The sequence below is a fragment of the Zophobas morio genome, unplaced genomic scaffold (genome assembly GCF_036711695.1).
Source record: "Zophobas morio isolate AGI-343-1 ecotype UQ-CSIRO unplaced genomic scaffold, CSIRO_AGI_Zmor_V1 ptg000155l, whole genome shotgun sequence".
Taxonomy (NCBI): domain Eukaryota; kingdom Metazoa; phylum Arthropoda; class Insecta; order Coleoptera; family Tenebrionidae; genus Zophobas; species Zophobas morio.
This window is the reverse complement of record NW_026972259.1, coordinates 61,906-85,318: the sequence shown is the minus strand read 5'-3', so window position 1 is coordinate 85,318 and position 23,413 is coordinate 61,906. Positions and strand designations below refer to the sequence as shown.

The window sequence follows — 23,413 nt, the reverse complement described above, 5'->3', positions numbered from 1 at the left end:
AAAAAAGTTAATTAAGGAGAAATTAAACCCTTTTTATCACTTAAAGGCCATAAAATTGGTATATTATATTAAGAGCTTTGAAGGTGAAAACTTATATAATAAAACTATAAGTTTTCTAGCTTTTTTAGATTTGTATATATTTTGGGCTTTTAGAAAGAAATAAGAACTTTTATGTCTATGAAAGCACGTGATTAATAGAATAATATCATTTTTAGATCGTTTTCGGTTGTAAGATTTTAGATATTTTTTATGTAGAAAACTTTTTTTTGGTCACTGCCGTTTTCCGCTTTATATTTTTTTTCTACAATAAATTTAAGTTTTTATTATTAGTTATTGATAATTGACAGTTTACCAAAAATACTGTACATTTTATTTTTTTTTCTTTATAGTTTTATTTTGTGCTTAAAAAAACTACATTTATTGGGGCGTGGGGCTAACACGAAGGTTAAAAGCACTTCGATTACTAGGGTTTACTAAGATGATCGCTCCTTAAGAAAATAATTGTTTTAATGATTAATTAAAAACTTACGATATTTATTTTAATTTAAATTTCTTTAAACAAAATCTTGTATATTATGTATTATAAATAATGTTATCTACTTTATTTACTATGATTGATTCCTCTATTATTTTTATGTTTAACAATATTTTGTATTTAACAATACATGCTTAATACTTCATTTACTATGTTTAATTTTTCTTTTAATTTTTTAATTCTTTTATTATTTATATATATATTTTTATTTTAACATAATTTTATTAAATATTTAATTAAAAAAATATAAATTATTATGCTACTAATTTTGTTAACATTATAAAATGCAGCCACCACGAACAATTAAAGATGATGCAGTGCCGCCAAGCTTAGATAACGTCCGAGAGGAAATTTCTCAAGATGAAAATTTATTAACTTTTCTTTCGGGTTTGTTTACATGATTATAAGTAATAATAAATATAATAATATTTTATTTAGTGCAAAATGCATCTTCTAAAGTTCAAACTAGTTATGAAATTTTAGAAAAACGAAAACTTCTGGTTAAGAATGTAGCGGACACGGGCTCGCCCGAGAGCCAAAGTTACGTTAATATAGATTACTTATTATATTCTTACTTTTTAATAGTATTACTATGAAACTTTATTACCCTGTTATTGTTGTGTTTGTATTTGTCATTAGCGTTGCGCCCCCAACAGCCCGCTTGTTTATTTATTACTATTACTATTATTGTAAATAGTTGCTGCCATGACAGTCCGCATCTCCTCGAGACTTCGTCATCTTCAGATTCACAAACACGATCATCAAACTAAAAGAAAGTTGGATATAATAATTCACCAGCGACGTAGGATGCTGCTTTACCTTCGCGCTCAAGTAACTTTTTATGTACTTTTTACTATAAACTTTGTTTTTAGAAGCATTCTTTACTATTTGCTATTATAATTATTTTTCTATAACTGTGTATGTAAAGTATTAAAATTATTCATAAGAATGTTTTTAATTGGTGTTGTAATACTTGTTAAATTGTAATTTTGTTATAGTAGATTTATATAATTTTATAATTATATATATATATATATTAATTAATTTTATAATTGTTTCATTTGTATGAAAACTCTCGATGTTAAAAAGCTTAAAAATAAATTAAAAATTTCAAAATTAATAAATTCATAAATATTTATAAATATAATAATTTTGTGTATATTAAACTGCTTGGGAATCGAATATGGAAAAAAAAATTTACTAATTAATTGTAAATATTTAATATAATGCTGAATTTTAATTGCTTTTATTATTTGATGTTTAATTGGAAACTTTTCTATTGTTTATAATTAAAATATGAGAAGTATAACTAGATATAATAATTTTTTATCACAATAGTCGATGGAGCGTTATGTTAAGTGCTTGGAAGTTCTCGATCTGCAACCAATCGTCGTTTATAAAAATAATAAACACAAATAAACTATTGTCTTTTTTATTATACTTTATATTTTACTTATTCTCTTTAAATATTTTTTCAGTAAGGCTTCACAGTAACCTTAGAGTCTAGTTATTACCAGCCTTCAGAGTGTACAATACAAAGCGAAGATCCCAAATTGATCACACAGTCAACATCCCACTAAGATCGCCAATATTTTGTTAGTTATAATAATCTATAATTTTAAAATTCGTTTAGCTTTTTGTAGTGGTTAGTTTTAAGCAAGTTCAATTTATCTCCTTAATTCCGTTGTAACAAGAATGAATAGCTTGTATTTTCTGTATTTTTTAATAAGATTTTGTGAATGACTAATATTTTGATGGTTTGTAATTAATTATTAATTTTTGTTCGGAAGTATGAAGTGCTTACCAAAGAAGCGGTTAAATAGTATTTTTGTAAAAGTATTTGCCTCGATAATAAATTTATTTTTTGTTAAGAAAAAAAATATTCAGAAAGAAACCTTGCAGTTCTTTAAGAATTCTTTTTATATAGTTAGCAAACCTAATAACTTGTTTATTTTAGCACTTCTATCGTTTTCTGTTAGGAAGTTGATAAGATGTATAGTTAGCACTAGCCTTTTTATTTTATTCATACAACTTATTTAAAAGTTTATTATAATCATTATTATTACCCTTACTAAATAGTTTCTATAACTTGTAAAACCGCTTAACGGTGATTAACTACTTTAACGTAGCCAGCCCCTCTTGGATTTGTACGAAGTAACAACCACAGCAGCAAGACTTGTTATCTTTTATCCAAGAGCACAAACGTGTAGAGAGCCATAATTATTTAAACCGTCAGAGCAATAAACAGCGTCTAACTAGGCCCTATTCGTTCATGGTTTCCCGTAAGTAGTGTATCTCGAATATTTAACAGAAGCCCAACACTTTTGGGGAAGCTGACACACTAATGAGCTGTGAGAAAGTGTGAGACTCACTGTCTTATTTGCTTCTAAGTTATGGTGGACGGGTTTAACAGAGCACATTACGTAGAATCCTCCTATAAAGAACGAACAAAAGAATAACTCCCGTGGTGCGAAAAAAAATTAATAATCGGGTATCTACAATATTAGAATGAACAGCGCCTTTTCACTCTATCTAACTTTTTAGGAGCTGACAGGAGACGATTCTTCTTTGAAATCCTCATATATCTCCCGACATTTAGAGCTAATATTACTAAGACAAGCATTAAATATTCTATGATCGTATATAATTACTTCCACCTATTATGGATCAAACATTTTTTTAGTAAAAAGCACTATTTAGGCGGTTTCAATATTACGTTGATAAAATAATGAAAAATAGTTGCAGCGTATTTAATTGTTTATCTATTTCATTATCGACTTTTCAGCTGCCCGGTAAATCAAAATCATTGCTGAAGCCCGTATGTATCTTTCGACCAATCAAGATCGTCTCGAAGCGTTAAGAAAAATTATTTTTCCTTTTGTAACAGTCATTTAACCACTAATTATTTATTGGAAAATTGTTAGGAAATTTTTTTTTTGGATGACCTTTTAGTAATTCTTTTATGTACTTTGCCTTTAGTTAGTAAAAATAATGTTCCTTAATTTTATTCTTTAAAGTAAAAACTTTGTAGTAGTAGTAGTAACAAAAACATCTGTGCATTTTGAGTTAGATCCAACTTTCTATTTAATGCGTTCTTATTATTCTTGTTTATATTTAAAATATTTGTTGTAGTGCTATGAGATTAATAATCTCTTTTTGCCAAATTTCTATTTACTTGACATACCTCTAATAAAAATTGAGTTCTTTTTTTGTCTACCAGTAATTAATTCGCTCATAGTAGCGCAATGGCATACTAAGTGAAGAGAATTTCTTTGTGCAAAGTTACTTTTGTAGCCAACATTTTATTTTCTCAGCATTTTCTAAATAACAATACTGTTATTATTTTTAATTTTTAATTGTGAACGGAAAAGAGTGTTTATTAAAATTATTTAGACAATTTAGCATTCCATTTTATATAATAATTCATCAATCCGTTAGTAGACTCATCGTGTGAACTGACAATTTTTTTTTCTATTATAATATAATAAAAATAAGTATATAACTATTTATAAACGAAAAAAGTAGTAAATATATAAGAAAGCAATCTACTTCCTTATTTCTTTTTTGTAAGTCACTAACAAAATTATAATAGAAATATTAGATTCCTGAAAAAACCTGAAAGCTCTGACAAAACCGCAGTCGCCAGGTCTTTTCCAAGTTCGACTCCCCATTGGTCAAAAGAATTTATATTCCAGATGATCCCTTTAAAAAAAGTCATTTCGTATATTCACAAATCACTAAAATGGCAATTGCCACATAAAACTTTTTTATCGGTTCCACCAATCAAACTCCACCTAAAACAATCTGACCAATGAGTTAATTGCATTTTACATTTTTCACCAGCCAAGAACATCTCTACCACCGCCAACTTTATTTCGATTATAACATTTTTTTCATATTTTAAGTTTACACTTTTTCAAGCACGTTTTTTACTGGTAGTAAAAAGAAAAGAAAAGTCCGTACAATTTCTGATATACGCGTAATAAAAATAATTCAAAGACAAATGAATAACAAGCCTTTTTCTTATTAAAAAAAAAATTCTACTTTCAAAAAAAATTATGATAAATAAAAATCTTTTGGGGTGTCGGCACTTTATTAATTTATTATTATTTATTAATTTAAAATTTACAATTATTATCATGAATTTATTATTTAATATTATTTCATTCTTTACTTGTTAGTATTAATATTTATTATTATTATATAAAGTTTGCTGTTATTGTTTTTTTTGGAAAAAAAGCCATAAAAAAGTATTCATTATTCTATATTTGTTCAGCATTACTGCCAGACGAGCTATTGGATAAGCCTATCAAAAAATACTTCTGACTATTAACAGGAAGATTGCCTAAAAAGGTCGCCTTGCAAACGTGAAATACATTGCTTCGTGTATTTCACTAAATTGATTGCATAATTAGTACTACAACGTACTTTTCTTTTCTCTCCCTTTATTGTTTTTTACTTATGACTATGGTTACTATTTTACTTAAACAATATTAAACTGGTGTTTTTCTAAAACTTGTACTTATTAATATTACTGTACCAGAAAAATTAAACTTATTATTTTTTTTTAATAATGGAAAGTAATTAATAATACTTCACTATATAATATTATATATTGATATACACGTAAATAAAAAATAATTAAAAGTAAACAAAAAAAATATCTTTTGAAAATTAGTAACAAGTCAAGTTCAAATATAATATTTTTGTTCTTCGCTAATAAATCTTATAAGAGTTTATTTTATAGCAAAGTATGTAACTAAGAAGTTTTATTCCAACACACATATTTTTTTTAAATAAAAAAGTTTATTTATTGAAATATCAACAGCTTTAAAAGTTTTTTATATAAAAGATATAAAGATAATATTATAATATACTAAAAAAGTAATATTAAGAAAGGTTTTTATATAGTAAAAAGTAGATTAACTTTAACAAGCAAACTTTTTATTAATTTATATAAATAAAAGTTTTACGAAAGGATTTACTAGATACCATTTTACGAAAACAATAAAAATAGGGGATTAATATTTTAAATAAAGTTTTATAAAAAGTTTAATTATAATACAATATTACATTTACTACAAAAATATCCTATAAAAGTTTTAATATTAATAATAATGAAGACTATAACGAGAAAAGTTTGGTAAATAATATCGAGATGTATTCTTTACAAAAAGTGTATTTTTATAGAAAGTTTAGTAATATAAAGAAAATACTTTTAGATTTTTAAAAAAAGGTTTGCCAGTATTTAATAAAATAATTTATATAGTTCACCTAAATAAAAAATCATTAATTTTTAACAAAAAGTTTTAAAAAAAGTTTATAATATTTCATAAAATATAATATTTTAATATAAGTTTAAGCGTTTCAGTATTTTATATATTCTAGACAGTTCTTCATAGATGTCATTACTGTTATACGTTTATGTTATTAGGTTCTGTATATTTCATATAACAGAAAAAATATAACTATTTATATTTTATTATTACACATTTATAAAGTAGTAATTCTTAAACTTTTATATATTCATAAACCTTTTTTCTTATAATATTTATATACAAGTGTTATACATTAAAAAAAATTGCCTTGTGTAAAGATTTTCATTTCATAGATAGCAATTAACGCGCCAAGGACACGAGGAGTCAGTTTCGTAAAAAATAATGAATTGCTTGGCTTGTTGCCTGCGAAAATTTTATGCGGAAGAAGTTTGTTAGCAAGCGCTTCGCTTTTTTGTTTTTCAAGCTCTTTTCTAATAAAATAAAAATATTATAAAAAGTAAAATAGAATAATAATTGTAAAAGTAAAAATGTTTATTTAAAAGAAAAATTCATTAAATAATAATTAAATCTTTTAAATTAATGGAACAAAAACTAAAGCGAATAAGAAAAAATAAAAAATAATAATAATAGACGGACTTAACAATTTCTTCTGATTTTCCCTTCATTAATGCTTCTGTTTGTGCAATGCAATTGGATGCTAATATGTCGTGATGTCTTCCGTGGCCAATAGGGTTATGAGAAACTAGTATAGGGGAATAAAAGTTTCTGATTGAAAGTCTCGTCGTGTGATTGGTTAAAAAACCAATGAGCTTAAACAAATTTTAATGATTTTTCAGATACAAAATAGCTTATATGTTGGCAAAATATAGTGAGGTCTTTGCAGTTTAATAGTAAAAAACCCGATTGGTCATATTGATAAGAGGAAAGCCAATAGAATTGTTTAAAAAAAGAAAGACCAATTGGAAGCAAAAAATCGCAAGGGACTAATTTAGTTCCCTGATGTAGCAGTTGATAAAAGGCGTGTTGTCCTATACAGTAAATAAATATTACATGATATAAATACCTATAAAAAATAGTGAACCGTTTGTTCCTGGTTCTCCCCAGATGATGGGACCTGTAGAATAATTAACGAACTGCCCTTCCCTGTCCGCACTTTTCCCGTTCGATTCCATATCCACCTGAGTTTATCATAATTAATAGTTTATAATATTATTCGTAAAAATCAGTTTTTTAAAAGAAATAGTAAAAAGTTAAAAGAAAAAAATAATACAAAACAAACTTTTAATAGATACATTCAAGAAACAACCAATAGAGGAGTTTCATTAAAAAATGTTTATAATATTATTAAGCTTAAAGTAGATAAATAACCGAATAAGAAACTATGGAAGGTTTTTTACAAAAATATGGAAAGTATTAATAGAACTATAAAAGTTTTGAGTTCATAAAAGTTAACAACGAAGAAAAGAAAAAAACATGCAAATAATATAAAAACATAAAAAAATATAAATCAAGAAATCGTAATATAAATTTTAGTTTATAATATACTTTTGCAATTTAATAATTTTTTTTATGTAATTATGAATAATAAACCAATCATAATTTAATAAATTGCTATTAAAATATTTCTATAAATATATTTTAAAGAAAAAAATAGTGAAAACAGTAAAAATTTTTCGACTTAAAGAGAATAAATTATTAAAAACCGAAAAAATGGAAAAATGATTGAACATATAATAAAACGGAAAAACTAAAAAAGTTTACTTAAAAAAAGTAACGATTCGTTATTTTTAATCGCATCATTGAAAAATATTACTCTCAAAAAAATAAAAAGGAATGAAAATGAAATAAATTATGAATTACTCTTTTATTAACCAGTCGCATTAAAGTAAATGACGAATAAGTCGTAACAAAAAAATAATTAACCAATCAGAAATTAACATGAATAAAAAATAACTAAATAAACTTTAAAAAATCAGAAAATGTAATATTATAAAAAAATAACCAATCACATTTAAAGAGTTTAGTTCATATGAATTAACAATTAACATTAAATAATAATTATATAAATAAAACAGTAAAGGCAGTTATAAAACGATAAAAAAGGAAATAAGAAAAATTAATACTAACCAATAAAAAAAAGTAATTATTACAAATAATTTAATAACCAGAATTAATAAAACGTTGACGATATGAAAAGCTTGTAGCATTATAAAAAATAAAAGTTATTGATAATAAAAAAGTTAAGAATATAATTATATAAAATTTTTTAAATAATGAAATATATAAATTAATAATTATCTATAAAAATAATTAAAGGAAAATTAAAAACAATTTACTAAAATAAAAAATATAGTTTTTTATATATATAAATATTAATAGAAACTTTTAATATAAAAAATAGTAATTAAAAAAAATAGAAAGTAGTACGAAGCAAACAATTATTTATGCAAACTTAGAACTATCTATTATACAAAACTATAAATAGGAAAAGTAAATAATATTACGAGGGAAGCGTTAAAATAATGAATTGGTAAGTATTGCTATATAAATAGTTATTGCCTTCCATAAAAATAACTAATAAGTAAAATATTATAATGAAAGTGTTAGTAAAAAATTATTTTAAAAAATATATATATAAGCTATAATAACTGAAAAAGTACATAAAAATAAAATGAAAAATATATAAAAGTAATAACAGAAGTAAAAATTATACAAAAAATCGTGAAAGTGGCTTAATAAATAATTTAATGACTAAAAAAAATAAAAAAATAGTGAAGGGAATAAAATTAGCAAAAATGATATACTAAAAAAAAATTTTAGGCATAAGCAAAAACTACTTGTTGCAAATAAGCGGGAAAGCGGTGCAAATACTGATCATAAGGAAGAACAGCGTAACTTTGGGCACCAAAAAAATTGTTGTACCAAATTCCAAGTAATCCTAAATTTCACGAATGAAACAAAAAATTTGTAAAGGGATATAATGAAAAGACGAGCAAAATAATTAAACAAGAGTAAATTAATGACTATATAAAGAAAATATTTATAATGACAACAAAAACAACGATTTCTAATAATAAGACAAAAGCTTACAATATGAATGCAGCAAATTAGCACTAATTATTAAGAAAAATATTATGAGCCAGTAATATGTATATTATCTATTTAATAAAGTACAAATCATTACTGGTTTCTATTATTATTAATTATGCAGTAACGACAAAGGGAGCCCAACATCATAATATTATATTATGAATATTGATATAGTCTGATTGGAACAGCAAAGCGGCGCCCATTGCTTAACTTTACTACTATTTAATTAAGCTTTAAACAGTAGTCAGTGCAATTTATTTTAGGAATACCCAACAACACGGAATTAATGGGGAAAAACCCCTATTATAGTAATTGTCACTAAAGTTTATGATAATAACATGCACCATTTTGTTAAAACCAACCAAGGAAAATATTTAGAGGCCCATATTCAGAAAAAGTTAGTATTAACAACCAATAAAAAGTCGTCAAAAGCTATTCATAAAAGTTAATAGCTCACAACAATTACCCAAAGTCACTGGTATATTCTCCTCCAATGGCATATTTTTAAAGTGCAAGTCAAGCAAATGGGCTCCTAAATATTTATGTAAACTCTAAGCACATGTATTTATGATAAGCATTTGCTTCTTATAAATAAGAAACTTTCATAAAAAAATAAAGACTAAATAAAAATAAAAGTAAATAATGAAGTATTGTTTCTTAACTCTTCTATATTTTTTTTTACCACAAGTAACAAAGTAAAAGTAGAATTTATATATATGAAAACATAATATAGTGATATAAATGATATACAAAAAGATGGAATACGATGAGAGTAAAAATTGTGGAACAAAACTCACTAAAAATATATTTGTTCTATAAAAAAAATGAAGAAAAATAAAAAAAACTGGGGTGCAACTAAAAATAATGAACTTGAAGAAACCTTCAAGCAAAGCAATGAAGTTGTCCATTCCGATATACCTGAAAAATAAATAAATAAAAACCAATAGCGCTTTATATTTTCCTTACAGATATTTTGTGGAATCAAAATATATATTAACAACTTTTAATAATAAATACTATTTTTGTTATAGTTAAAGTAAAGAATAGCAAAGCATAGTAATTATAACATAAGTCAAACTTTCTTGATATTATAAATATTCATAAACGTGTGTTATGAAAGCAATACTTTTTTCATAGTTATAGTAATTTTGTTTCTTTAGTATAAAAAGTTTTATTTACTTTTTAATAATACATATTTTTATCGTAACAACTTTTGCTAGAAAATTCTTTTGTATAATAAAAAGTGTTATGCTTTTTTTTACTGAATCCGTTGTGAATTTTCTAAAAAATTTAGAAAAAAAAAAAAGTGCCAATCAGGAAGTTTTATTTACTCAGTTTTCATGTTTCATATAATTTAATGATAGTAAGTAATACTTTTATATAAATTTATAACTTTTAAAAAATTTATTTACAAAAATAATCATAATAATTGCTATATCCTTTTTTATTAGCTGCAATGATTTTAATTATATTTTAATATTTAAAAAATATATATAAGCATTGTATACAACGAAATAACTTGACATTTTTTTAATTGGCTTAATTAATGTTATTAACCAATAAACAAGCGAAAATAAAGCCTAATTCCACACACGTCAGCAAAGTTTCCTTAAATTATTATATAAACTATTTGTTGGGCTGTTTTTAATCTGCTTTTCATTACAAGTACATATAATAGGCTCGGACCAATAGCCAAAAAAAATAATCGAGCCTACATAGTTGAAATATTTTTAATACACTAAAAACTATAACTATTTTCTCTACTATAAATTTAGTGTAGTGTTTAATGATTTTATATATAAATAACGGATATACATTACTAATTAAGAAAGCAACCAGCAAATAAACGAGCAGTACCGTTTAATTACAAAAAGGAGTTGCAAAGTGCATGACAATTTATATAAAGCCGGCATCAATGGGAGGCAAGGGCTCTCGTTTATACTAACTTTATACTGGTGTACCTCCCTTACTGACTGGTTTACCAAAAGCAATAATCTTAGTTTTTAATACTCGTGAAGGGAGTCAAAGAAAATATTTAAAGTACTATAATTTTGTAAATATGATATACATTGACAATAATACAGTCTTATTATTCGACTAAATATAATTAATGAACCTATAATTAAAAAATAGTGAATATATGAAAATATCTAACAAAGCAATGGAGATCCCAATGGAAGACCAGAGCGAATATCGGCCTCCCACCCAATCCCAAAAACTAACCAATAAAAACTTAATTATTAGTAGCATTCTCTAATAAAAAGTGTCAAACCAAAAAATATTTTCCGATTGGACACCAAACTTTTTTGCTTCTTCTTCATTAGTGGAAATAGCAATAAAGTGATTGGATATATACTTTTCCTAGAAGTATAGAAAAGTTATGGGATCATAGTTATAAGACAACATGTAAATAATAATATTATATAAAATAATGAGCCCAACATTTTCAGCGGATTTTAAAAACCAGTTTCTCGCAGTGTGGGCGTTGGTCATGGTTTCCTGCGTTTTGAAAGTTTTGGAAGAAATACAGAATAATACAGTCTCTAAATACATTATTATTATTATTATTATTAAGCATCATAAAAGGAAGATACCGTGATTCAACTTTTTCAATGTTTCTGAAATATGCGTTCCATCAATATTAGAAACGAAATGGACGGCAATATCTTTACTGCCGTACGGCTTAAGAGCTTCCGTCACCATATGAGGTCCTCTATTTTAATAGTAAATTTTTTTATGACATAAAAAATACCTATTGAAGATAATAAATAATATGTAATTCCAAAAGGATTATCTTATTGGCTAAAACAGTTGCTCAAGTACAGTATAATTGTTGTGCTAAATTGAAAAAAATCATTAAGAAAGTTTATGAAGTTTATAATTTTTTATTGGTTTCTTTTTAAATTTATTGGCTAAACTTAAGAAAAATAATTTTCTAGTATCTATAATAAAATATTTTTAATTTTATAAATTATAAAAATAAAAGTATAAAAAAGGTAAATAAAAGTTGACTTATAAATGAACATATTTTTCATACAAATCAGAGCCTCCAATGCCGATGTTAACAATGTCAGTAAAGTATTTCCCTTTTTTTATATAAAAACAAAAGTTTTATTAAGAATACGTAGAGTGTAGTGAAATATTATTAGAAAAAAATAATTATTATAACAAAAAGAAAGTAAAAAAAAACAAAATTCTATATAAGAATTAATTTAAATTTTGGAAATCTTTAAAAGTTTATAAAATAATAGTGACATTTTCATGTTAAAAAAGGATTTCCAGAGTTACAAAAAATTTTAAAGAAAACTTTTAAAGTAAACTTATATAATATTTATTACAAGATTTTATAAAAAATTACTTGAACAATTGATTAGAAGTCAATTTTACGCCAAAAAAATATGAAAAAGTTACGCAATAAATAAAACTTCCAAGAAAAAGTACTCTTAATTTCATAAATATTTATTGTAATAATCTTTAACCGGTGTAGCCGCGTTTCTGGCCATTACGCACAGCATTTACAAACGTACTCATTCTATTCAATGTTTCATTGATCTTTCAATTTTAAGTAAATAAATAAATAAATATAAACATAATAGTATACTCGCCTTCGGCATAACGTTAACTCCATCTACATAAACCGGATCGTTACTGAGGTTTCTTAAGGCAGTATGCAAAACTGAACGCTGTTCTAATAATTTCAAAATAGTTTAGATTTTTACGAAAAAGTTATTTATAAATTAATTTTACAGCAATAACAATATTTCTTTACCTGTAAAATTAATTTTTTCTCCTCTAAACATTTCATCCCGTTTTATCTCGAGTGCTTTATTTAAAAAAAATCACATATATTCTAAAGAAAATATTATGACCGTATAGAAATTAACCAGATTCTCGAGCTAATTCGTATAGTAAACTCATAGTTTCCTCGTTAACAATATTTTTAGAAAAGTCAACCTTTAAAAAGTAGGTACGTTTGTGTTAGTGATAAATTTGATATTATAAAGTAAAAGTTATAATATTAGAAAGACAAGTTACTAATATTTCTTCTTCGCTTGAGATAGAAAACACAAGTGAGTATTTATTAAAACGCCCTGAACGCTTACAAAGATCACGGAAATTTAATTTGGATCCTGAATTATAATATTATATCATGGTTATAAGTATAATTAAAACATATAAAATAAGTTCTTTTCTCGCTTAACTTTGATATTTTAATGTATAAAAATAATTTACCTTATTATTATTTCATTGCAAGTTTTAAAAATATAATTTTAAATAATTTCGGAGAATTGTTTTTATTAGTAAAATAGAATCATTTTTAAATTCTTAAGTTAAAGTACATTATAAAAGGTAATCATAAAATAGCTATTAAAACAAACGAGCGTTGTAGATATTACCCGCCTCAGTGAAGTGCCTCTGCAAATTTTTCCAAGCTTTTAAGTTTTCCAGTGACATTGTTTACTTAAATAACTCAAATATGTCCAGATAAATCTTCTAAATAGATATAAAGTGAGCTGAATAACTTGTCTCGAGTTTTTTGTTATGACGGCAAGTAGTTAAAATTACTAAGCATCTACGAAAAAAGCACAAGGACAAAATCTATCTAAACTTTACTAGACCTCTCACAAAGTTAATGTTTACAATGATGCGATTTTGCAGGGTAGTGCGCGGTTCTTTTGATCTTAAAGCCATTTTTAGGTAACTCCCATCTTAAATAACTAGTCCCCTATTAGCTATGCTTGCTTGCCTTTGATAATCCAAAGTGCAGGCTCAAAGCTTATTTAAATTAATACTACGCATGCAGTAAAGGATTATTACATATTATTCAGAAGTCAAGCCTATCGACCTTTCGGGCTCGGTGGGGATACTTCTTGAGCTGTCTGGTGCAAATTCTTGTTTCTTGTTTTATAAGTTGATGTGACAATGATATGATATTCCTTGTAAACTCGACTCTTTTTAAAAAGGCGATTTAGCACATTTTTCGACAAGCTGAGTCACATTATAAAATGACATGTACCCATCGAACATCTTAAGTATTACGGTAGTATAATGACAGCATAATAAAGCATACAAATAATACTATCTCAAGAGACCATTAAAAAAAAACTATTTACTATTGTACTATGGAAGTAAAGTAGAACTAATTAGAATAGGTTAACAGCAACACGTGAAATCGTGTACTATATTCAACCATACCATACCGAAAAGTAATTGATAATAAACCACTATTTTCTTTTTAAAGTTAATTTTAATTAAAAATGTCAACCGTCATGCGATTCCTGTTACTTCTTTCTATTGATTTATGGGCGTTACATTACAGGCCCCTTTAAGCAAAGAAACTAGGAGAGGATAACTCTATAAAAAGTTCTAAATACTTCCTTGCGATAGGTTAAAATACATTGAAAAGGTTTAAAAATTGTAAAAAGTACATATGTGAGCACGCAAACTCTATTAACCAATAAAATAATTGTTTATATCTGTTTTACCACAAAAACATTTAATTCAGCTAAAATGCAGTTAATATAAATACTTAATTATTTATAAAAATAAATTTTCATTATTTAAGTAAGCCAAGAAAGGTAATAGTAGTCTTACCCTAGTGAAATACTTAATAGCCTCACGGTATAGTTAATAGTTATAACATGACCTATAAAAAACGCTCCAGATTATTTGCATTAACCTTTCTAAAGAGGGTTATAGATATAATTTATAGTAAATATACTTTTCAAACAGCATTTTTTTAATTTAAAGATTTAGTTTAAAAAGATTTAGGTCTGCTAGGTAATATTTATATCAATGTAATTACTAGTTAACAGTTATTGTAATATAGACCAACACTTCTGACCAGTTACGCTGCGATTAATTAAAAATTATTGGTATTAGTAAATAAATATTAAACTTTTAGCAATAAACATGGAAACTATAAGTAAATATAAGCCAACTTTTATATGAATATTTATAAAGCAACTGTAGTGCCTAATTTTAAGTGTTCACAAAATAAAAAGTTCAGTTGAAAAAATTAAGTAATTTTAAAAGTCCTGAAACCTAAAATGTTTAGTTTTAAAGCATGTAGATATTACAATCTACCTAATAAAAATTTCTGTTGTTTAACTTTTTTAATCAACCGAAGTTAATCATTTACTCTTTTTTTTAAAGTGTTTGTTTAAGCAAAATATTAAAAGTGAAATATGCTTTATCTATTAATTTTTAAAAATTTCTAAAATTTTACAAATATAGTTTTCATGTAGATGTAGTCTGTTGGCATTATTATATGTTTAGGTTGTAGGCCATCAGTAACACGGCAAAACTTTATGAAAGCTGTTGGTTGGATGTTTCTCAAGAAGTTCACTTGCATCAATTAGTGTTAATTTTTTTTAGGCCAACGGCAGTATACTTTAAGTACGCGAACTACTGAATCCACGTATAACATTTTTTATAATATTATTTGTATTTATTTAGGCACCAAGCAAAAAAACCTGTACTTTACCTGTACTATATTACACTTCCAATATGGTAAGGCGGTACTGTTGAGGGGACGATGGGCAAGAAGCTCTAAGTTGGCTTTTACTTGACGGTAGTATGCTATTAAAAAATAAAATTACGTCATTGCCCTCTTCTATCTTTCGCTTAAATAAACGTAATACTTACTATGTTACTACTTAATTACTGCTCTTTGAATTTCTTGCTTATTACAAATAAGCTTGATATATAGCCTGCCCATATATTAGATCAGTTAATAGTAAGTAATATAAGTTTGTTACCAATGATATAGGTTATAAAATTTATAATTCTTAGTTGGTATATCTACTTTCATCAACGACATACTTCATATCTGTTTTTCTTGTTTGTTCTTAAGTAAATTAGCGTTTAATATAAACCAATCCTAAGTAATTAACTTTTTATTAGGTTATTAGTTTAGCATTTTATGCTCATTTGCCATTTTACATTAATTGCAACATGCCATGTCTATGGAATACAAAATAAATATCTTATGTACGCCGTATGCGATCAACTCAGTTGTCTTCTTAAACTTCTTAATCAGTGGTGTTGGCACCAAAACCACTTAGCAAGGTTTTTAAGAAAGTTAATTCTAAAAACGCTAGGGTTAGTGGTATAGGTTCCCTGCAAATTTGCTACTTAAACAGTTAAGTATTAGGCATCAGGATTAAGAAGTCAAATTTTTATTTAGCTCCTCAACTCTTCTAAAATATAAGAAATAAGTTGAAGTTTAGCTATAACTCGCTGTGACACTTTAAAATAAGTTAATATCCACGAATAATACTGCTCTTCCCTAAAAGAAGATTCCCTACTGTATTCACTTTCATAATAAGAATGCAAAGCTCCACTTTCCCTGGAGGCGGGTGTTGCAAAGAATATCATGATTACAGAGACGAGTGCTGCAGAACTAATTTCGCAAACACTTCAAAAAACCCTTCTGATAGATCTAACCCTGAACAATTTCCCTGTTTACAAAGTTCACATCCTTTCTCTTCTGCCATAAAGCCAGTATTACCTAATATCTCTAACGAAAGTAAACCGCATAACTGCCTAAAAACAACTTTTTCAGACAACGTCAGTCATGGACTTAGAATTAGTGGTATGAACAGACGTCCACTTTCCGCACCGGTGCCTTATAATTTTACATCTTTATTGGATACAGCTAACCAGGTGGAAAATAAAAAAGAAAAGTGCAGCTGTCTAAAACTAACTTCTTTTTTAGGTAAAGATTCTGCTTCTCAAAAAGAATTCTATCAACCCTTGTGCAAATTCTGTTTAGATAAGCATAGACGTGTGGTAACCCCTTTTACGGTTGCAGATACTCACTCTCCCAATTATAAAGCGTTAGAGGCCAAGAAATCAATTATTTCTCCCCCGGCTGTTAATAATAACATGTCATCAACATTTTTCAAAAGGCCTGTTTCTTACCCATTTAATGAAAACTATAGAACTTCTGAGCTACGTTTAAAAACATACAGTGTGCTTCGACCAACATCCTCTCTTAACACCACCTTTTCACCGAGCGCGCACGTCAAAACCTTAAAACACTATATATCTGATACAGTTAGTGCCCCAAACGTTTACGATCATGGAGGCAACGCTCATGACAACTTTATACCTTATTCATCAGGAGACAATTTTAGAAGTATAACTGAGCTGCCCTCAGGTAACGTTCGTGAACCCGAAGCTGGCGGAAGTCCTTCGTCTTCCAACGACCAGTTCCCTTCTAATTTAAAAAAACTAGGCGATTTTCATGGGAAACCCCAAGAACTATCCCAAGGTATAAGATTCAAAAACCAAGTTAATACGTTACTAAGAGGTAGCAGCCCGTGCACTAAGCTACCTCTGGATGAAGAGTACAGTGTAAAAAGTTTTATATCAGGCGAGGATAACAAAACCGAAGAGGCGATAACCAGTGATAATAGTTTTGACGACATCGGCAATAGTAGAAATAGTTTTATTTACAAGATAGGAGGAGAGATAGCCCCGATGTTGGATATGGTAAGAGATGGCAATGTAATAACTGAAGCTTTTCAACTATTCGGATGGGAAAGAAGAAAGAGAGGTAGGCCTTCTAAAGCAGGGAACAGGATGGCCTGCTCAGAGTTTCATTCAAAAAGCCATGAACCGAGCAAGAGCAGTAGTGTAGATCTTTATATAAAGGACTATAAGCGCTGTTTGCATAACTTGCTAGAACGCAAGAGGAGGGACGATTTAAATGAGCTGTATGAAAAACTATCATTAACACTGTGGCCATCCTCTTATGCTATACATGATAAAAGTTTTTGTCCATCCAAAATAGCTATTCTTTATCAGGCAGCAGTTCATATTGGACAATTGAGGTGGAAAATAGAAAACGCCCAAAAACGGTTTATTATTTTAAAAAAAAGAAATGTGAAGCTGAAGCATTACTTATTTCGATTACTAGAATTGTTGGATTCTCAAAATTACAAGAATTGACTTCCAGCTTTAACAAGGTCTAAACAGGACTATATATGATTCGTGAGTTTAGCGCTTTACGAATCAAAATTTATAATTATGATTAAATGCTGTAATGAAGCAAATAGCTTCTGATTCTTTTCAACAAAAATAAATGAGTTTTTATTTATAATTTATGGAGTTTGTGGCATGCAAAGACGTTTATTGAGTATTTCTATAGCCAATCGTTTGCGAAAATAAGGCATATCGTCCTGAGAGAAGTCGAAAAAAGCACTTCGAGATATGCACTCTGCGTAAACACATGTAAACACGCCGCAGTCCGCCCCATTGGTTTGTAAAGGGATTGTCTGAAGTATAGTGAGTCAAAAAAACTATAATAGAAAACTTTGATTACATACAAAATTTATGAGTATTTATAATTTTTATAAACATATAAATAAAAATTAGTAGAAAATGTTATTCGCACGATCAAATTATAATAGAACTTTTAAAAAATTTAGTGACATTTTTCAAAGAATGCAGCTTCCAATTAGACGTATCAAAAGGTGAGTTTAACTTGTCCATGTGCTCCTCTTGTAAGTACTGCTTGAAGAGATGTAGAATTCGCCGGTTCGACCCGCCTTTTATACAACATAATAATAATACTAATAATAATAATAATAATAATAATAATAATAATAATAATAATAATAATAATAATAATAATAATAATAATAATAATAATAATAATAATAATAATAAATAATAAAATTTAAAACCAAGCGAATCGTGATAGGCTATTATTTTTCTTTTAAAATCCACACTGACCAAACACCAATGATTTACTAAATGAATAGGCGCCAGCAATATATCCAGTTCGAATATTTTTAACTAAAAATTAATAATTTACATAAAAGCAAATGAAAAAGTTTCAATGAAAATACTATTATAGGGCTGGAAATACAATATTTATACTTCAAGATATTTACTATAATATAAAATCCATATACTATTTATTTTATAGTTGTTGTAAGTTGTTCTATATTTATTTACTACAATAAATACATAATACTGTTATTAAAAATACGATATAAATAGTTTATGCCTTTCTTATATTAATAAAAATGTTTTTTTTATTTTTTCCGTTCAGTGCCTCTATAAAAAAAAACCTTCCGCGTCCAGCGGCGGACTTTATGATAGCCCTTAACCAATAGTGGATAAAAAAACGTATTAAACATGTGCACTTTCGGAAGAAACGGAAATTCTTCGGAGCGCTTCACAATAAGAGCAGCATAAAAATTGATAATCTTCAATAAAAGTTATTTATTACTAAGTATATATTTTCATATTGTAATAATAATAACAATTATAGTAATGATAATAAGCGGCGATAGTAATTGTAATTATTAAAAAAAGATAAAGATGATATTAATTCTACAGTTATTCTATAAAATACTAAAAGCGTAATTAAAAATAATAACATTTCTAATGAAACAGTTGATAATCGTTGTAACACAAATTATTCGCTACATTATAAGTAAAAAATATGACCCACTTTGCGGTATTATCGTTAAAACTATTATTATAATGATTATTATTATTCCTGCAAAATTCTATTTTATATGAAATTTTTGATGTTATACGAGTAACATAAGACTTTTTTACTTCATCATTAAGCCAATTCGTTCCTTTCAGCTTTATAATGTCTTCAGCATAAAGTTCTTGATTAAAACCTTCTACAAGTAAAGTGCCTGGCACAGCCAGAAAGGCTTTCTTTAACTATTCATAATATTATTATTTATAACTAAACCATAATAATAATAAAAAAATAAAAAGTAAATATTATAAAAATAGAGAATAAACTAAAAATAAAAAAATAAAATAATAAATATAAAAATAATAACAAACTTGTTTTTGCTCTTCTGCAGTAAAAGTTTGAACGGGACTGACAACTTTATATTCGCCTAAAGATTTCTAAATATAATAATAAAAAGTATTTATTGTTGTAAAGACCACGTGAACGAAACGCCATCAAGCAGAAACTCGAGATTACTTTTATAACAGCTATTCGTTCATTACTCGTATTTTATCATTACTTTCTTTTGTAAATTAAAAATAATGTTTTGATTGTTTTTCTTTATTCATAAAAATACTAAAAAAAATCAGCATATAAAGAAATAATAATATATGTATAATATAAAAAAATATTACCAAAGTTTCTCTTTCTGAGATTTCAACATCTCGAAATTTTTTCAATAATTCGAGTTCAAGTTGTTCCGATTCAATCTTTAACGATTCAATTTTTTCTTTATACGTCTTCGTAAAGTCGTCCTTTAAAGATAAACTTTAGTAAGAATAATATTCATTATTAACTCATTTAAAAATTATAAAACATACAATAATTTAAAATGCAGTAAAAAAATAATATACAACTTTATTTATAATTTATAGTAAATTATGTACTAATAAAAACTTTCTTACATACTTTAGTGCATATAACCGTAAGGATCTTTAATTAATATGCAACGAAGATTAAATCAATAACAAAATATTATTTTTAATAATTTAGTTCTAAATTTTAGCGACCTTAGTAAGTGCGAAATATTTAATTAGTAAATATATAAAAAATTAAATTAAAATTAGTTTTTTTATAAAAAAATATATTTCTATAATAAGATAGGAATCATAAGTTAAAATAGAATATAGTGATAAATTAAGTAAATTTTAAATTAAGGCCAATTATATTATATTATATTGAAATTATCATTTATTCAAAAGTGAAAAGCTTAGAATAATAATAATAAAAAATTAAGTACATACGTTGTTAAAATTAATTTTTCACAAAAACTATTTTTAGAAAAATTATACTTAAAGAATTTAACTTAATTTCTTTTGTAATATTAAATAAAAACCTGTTGTTCGTTCCAGCAGTAAATGAAGTGTTCATCAAACCTTCATTAAAAGCAGAAACTTTGGTACAAAATTTCTTTGGAAGTTTATTATTTTTTAAGAAGTTTTTATTATTTAACACACTACTGTTATTATAAGAAATAAGAGAAGCACTTCTTTGAAAACGCTTTTGTAAATTATTTAGATCTTCATTTCGGAGTCTTTCTTGTATTCTGAAAAATTTCCTTTCATCAGAAGGCAACCCTTAAGATATAAAAAAAAAATTGGAAAAAATTTTTATAGCACTAAATATTTACCTCGGGATAAACAAGACCTTTTCAGTGAGAATTGTACTGGTGTAGATATGACACGTTTATGCGATTCAGAGCAATTCGACAAGACTGCAGCTTTGTAATGTGGTTGAGGCAGTTTACTAAGGTTCTATTTTTTGGTTAGTTAAGAAACAAATTTTTTAGGTAAAAAACAAAAAAAAAGATAAGTATATATAACATATATAAATAAAATTTCAATACGATAAAAAAATTAGCGTTAGGTGATTTTCCCACAAAAGTCACTAAGTTTTCAGGTTTCTCTTTATGCAATCGCTTAAATGATAGAGTCATTGCACATATATTACGCAAAATTCAACGATAAATGGAAGCTATATCAAGTAGATGTAATGTTAAGATGGAATATTTTATAAGTGAGGCCTCTATCTAACGCTTAATATTGCTATGGTAATTATAAACATTAACACCACACATACTATCATTTTTTTATATATAAAATGAGTGCAAGTAGATATTATCTTGAAAAATTAGCCCTTTAAACATCACTGCTATCACAAATTGTACGCATGACAGTTAAATAAACCACATTTTTAATGTTAATTGGATCTGCATTGACCATTTAATAAAAATAATATTAGTTTTGACTTCTTCGGAACTCTAAATGGGATCACAGCTTTAACGTTTGCCTTCTTTTATATGTCAATACAGTTACGATAAATTGCTATATATTATATTTTTAACTGTCACTGGATGCATATACTCTCATGTTTGAACACTAGTTTTATTGTACATCATAAAATAAGGTAGTGGCAGTTTGGATTCGAGTGCGAGCTAATAAAGTATTTAAGAAAATATTTCTTTTACTATATATAAGGGTGGAGTGATATAATCTTGGTCTTATGTAGATACGCAACCATTATACTCAATACCATAGGCATCGCTTAATTTTATCCTTTGTCGGGTTTACTCAAAAAATTCTTAATCACTATTTCGTTTGTAGGCTTGACAGCAGCCCGTCAAAATGAACGCCTCAAGCAATTTCAGTGCATTGGAAAATTCTGAATTTCGTGCGATCATTAAATATATGTTTTTTAAAAGAGCTTACTATAAAAAGTTTAGATACGTAAACCATCATACCGGGATCAAAAGTTGTCGTAGCTTAGCGGTTAAGAGCATTGAAGCGCAAACTCAAGGCCGTGGGTTCGATTCATACTGACACGACTCTCTTTTTTCGGTGTTTGATGGTTGCGTATTAAACCTCCCTCTCATAAATTCTAATAATATACTCGCTTGGTTTTAGCCTGTAAGCCAAACTCGTACCACTGTAGAACTTAAAGCCGGAAGCCCTCGAGAATTATATATTCCAAAAAAAATGTAATATACTCTTTGTGCATTGATATATTATAGATGTGGTGATCAAAAAGCTTAACGCACTATATTCGTTTTATTCGATATTCATAGACTTTTCAGGAGCATCAAAAGCAACCTTACAGAAAAATAAAAAAAAAAGAGGAAATATAATATATGGGGCTGTTTAAGGATTTGATCCCTTTTAAATACATGATTATCTTCCCTCTTAAGCGTCCACTTAAGGCGCGGTGGGAAGTCGGGTAGGCTGCATGTACAGAAGCGCATGCAACGTGCCCTAAGTTCTTCATAATATTAGCCTCATCGAAAACTTTCTTGCTTGAAGTACCCTTCCTTTATACCATATGGGAATATAGATCAAAAGTCAATATTATTTTGAAAATAAAATGTAATGCACCAATCTTAAATTTAATGGTGGTTCTAGTTATTATTAAAATATATTAGTTGCCCACCTGCTGAATATAAGTATTACCTACTTAAACCTAGTTTTTCATGACGCAGATTTGGCTGAAAATGAAACTCTTAATGCTTGAAACGGGTGTACAGTGAAAACGGCAAATAATCGTATAAAGCGCTTTTAATAGATTAAATAAGAACTTTGAGAAGTACTTTTACAATAACCCAGGAACTACCTTGAAATTATACAAGATTTAAAATAGTATTAAGTGGCAACAGTTATAATAACTCTAATTTTTAATGCCTAAACTTCACTGTAGTATCTCGTGAAAAAATAAAATATTAAAAAATAAAAAAGCTAATTCTTCAGTTGTCTGCACTTTTTAGTTTCCTGAATCTGCAGTTGCCGTTTTACTCAGTTAAGTTAGTCATGGTTTTTTTATGGGGGGCTTCGTCATAGCCTTTTAAAAAAGCATTATTAACTTTGTTGGAGAGGGCTATAAATTATAGTATAACAAAGGTATTATGTTATATACTGCGTATATCTATATAATTACTATCTTAATAGTGCACTCACAATTCATCTTTTTCTTGCTAGATATTACTTCGCTATAACCTCAGTGCTAAAACCAAACAAAGGTTTGTTACTA

At 26.7% G+C, this 23,413-nt stretch overlaps 2 protein-coding genes and 1 long non-coding RNA gene across 5 annotated transcripts; 1 reads left to right on the top strand and 2 right to left on the bottom strand.

Annotated features, from left to right (window-relative positions):
- The first annotated feature begins 830 nt into the window (after positions 1-830).
- On the top strand, positions 831-1,935 carry LOC135145512 (uncharacterized). The gene is made up of 3 exons (XR_010283472.1): positions 831-922; positions 974-1,366; positions 1,874-1,935. It is a non-coding gene; the product is annotated as an uncharacterized LOC135145512 (long non-coding RNA).
- Positions 1,936-4,150: 2,215 nt separating this feature from the next.
- LOC135145504 (glucose-6-phosphate isomerase-like) lies at positions 4,151-13,443 on the bottom strand. Of its 3 annotated transcripts, XM_064077623.1 has the most exons (19): positions 13,302-13,443; positions 12,940-13,034; positions 12,789-12,858; positions 12,674-12,727; positions 12,510-12,592; positions 12,384-12,456; positions 11,942-11,990; positions 11,499-11,617; positions 11,347-11,447; positions 11,177-11,265; positions 11,060-11,122; positions 9,785-9,822; positions 9,371-9,436; positions 8,652-8,752; positions 6,896-6,992; positions 6,771-6,842; positions 6,451-6,556; positions 6,106-6,284; positions 4,151-4,237 (listed from the first exon to the last, which is right to left on the bottom strand). In XM_064077623.1, exons 1-18 carry the CDS (start codon positions 13,357-13,359, stop codon positions 6,107-6,109), a joined length of 1,512 nt encoding a protein of 503 aa, XP_063933693.1. In that variant the 5' UTR covers positions 13,360-13,443; the 3' UTR covers positions 4,151-4,237; position 6,106. The 3 variants fall into 3 exon arrangements, with proteins under 3 accessions (XP_063933693.1, XP_063933694.1, XP_063933695.1); XM_064077624.1 differs by lacking the exon at positions 4,151-4,237 and having other exon boundaries at positions 6,198-6,284; positions 6,456-6,556; XM_064077625.1 differs by lacking the exons at positions 4,151-4,237; positions 6,106-6,284 and having other exon boundaries at positions 6,549-6,689.
- Positions 13,444-18,014: 4,571 nt separating this feature from the next.
- LOC135145462 (sentrin-specific protease 1-like) lies at positions 18,015-20,754 on the bottom strand. Its single transcript, XM_064077567.1, has 8 exons — positions 20,733-20,754; positions 20,032-20,151; positions 19,729-19,794; positions 19,486-19,599; positions 18,990-19,127; positions 18,600-18,711; positions 18,346-18,461; positions 18,015-18,188 (listed from the first exon to the last, which is right to left on the bottom strand). Exons 5-8 carry the CDS (start codon positions 19,056-19,058, stop codon positions 18,015-18,017), a joined length of 471 nt encoding a protein of 156 aa, XP_063933637.1. The 5' UTR covers positions 19,059-19,127; positions 19,486-19,599; positions 19,729-19,794; positions 20,032-20,151; positions 20,733-20,754.
- Between the last annotated feature and the right edge of the window lie 2,659 nt (positions 20,755-23,413).

Coding starts and splice junctions, on each gene's coding strand:
- LOC135145462 (XM_064077567.1), bottom strand. CDS start 19,058: ATGTTTAATACGTTTTTTTATCCACTATTGGTTAAGGGCTATCATAAA. Junction 18,712..18,989: donor TCCGCCGCTGGACGCGGAAG/GTTTTTTTTTAT, acceptor ATTAATTTTTAG/TTAAAAATATTCGAACTGGA. Junction 18,189..18,345: donor AGCTGCATTCTTTGAAAAAT/GTCACTAAATTT, acceptor ACTATACTTCAG/ACAATCCCTTTACAAACCAA.
- LOC135145504 (XM_064077623.1), bottom strand. CDS start 13,359: ATGTCACTGGAAAACTTAAAAGCTTGGAAAAATTTGCAGAGGCACTTC. Junction 11,123..11,176: donor CAATCGGAAAATATTTTTTG/GTTTGACACTTT, acceptor TTTATTGGTTAG/TTTTTGGGATTGGGTGGGAG. Junction 6,993..8,651: donor TTCCCGCTTATTTGCAACAA/GTAGTTTTTGCT, acceptor TGATAAACTCAG/GTGGATATGGAATCGAACGG.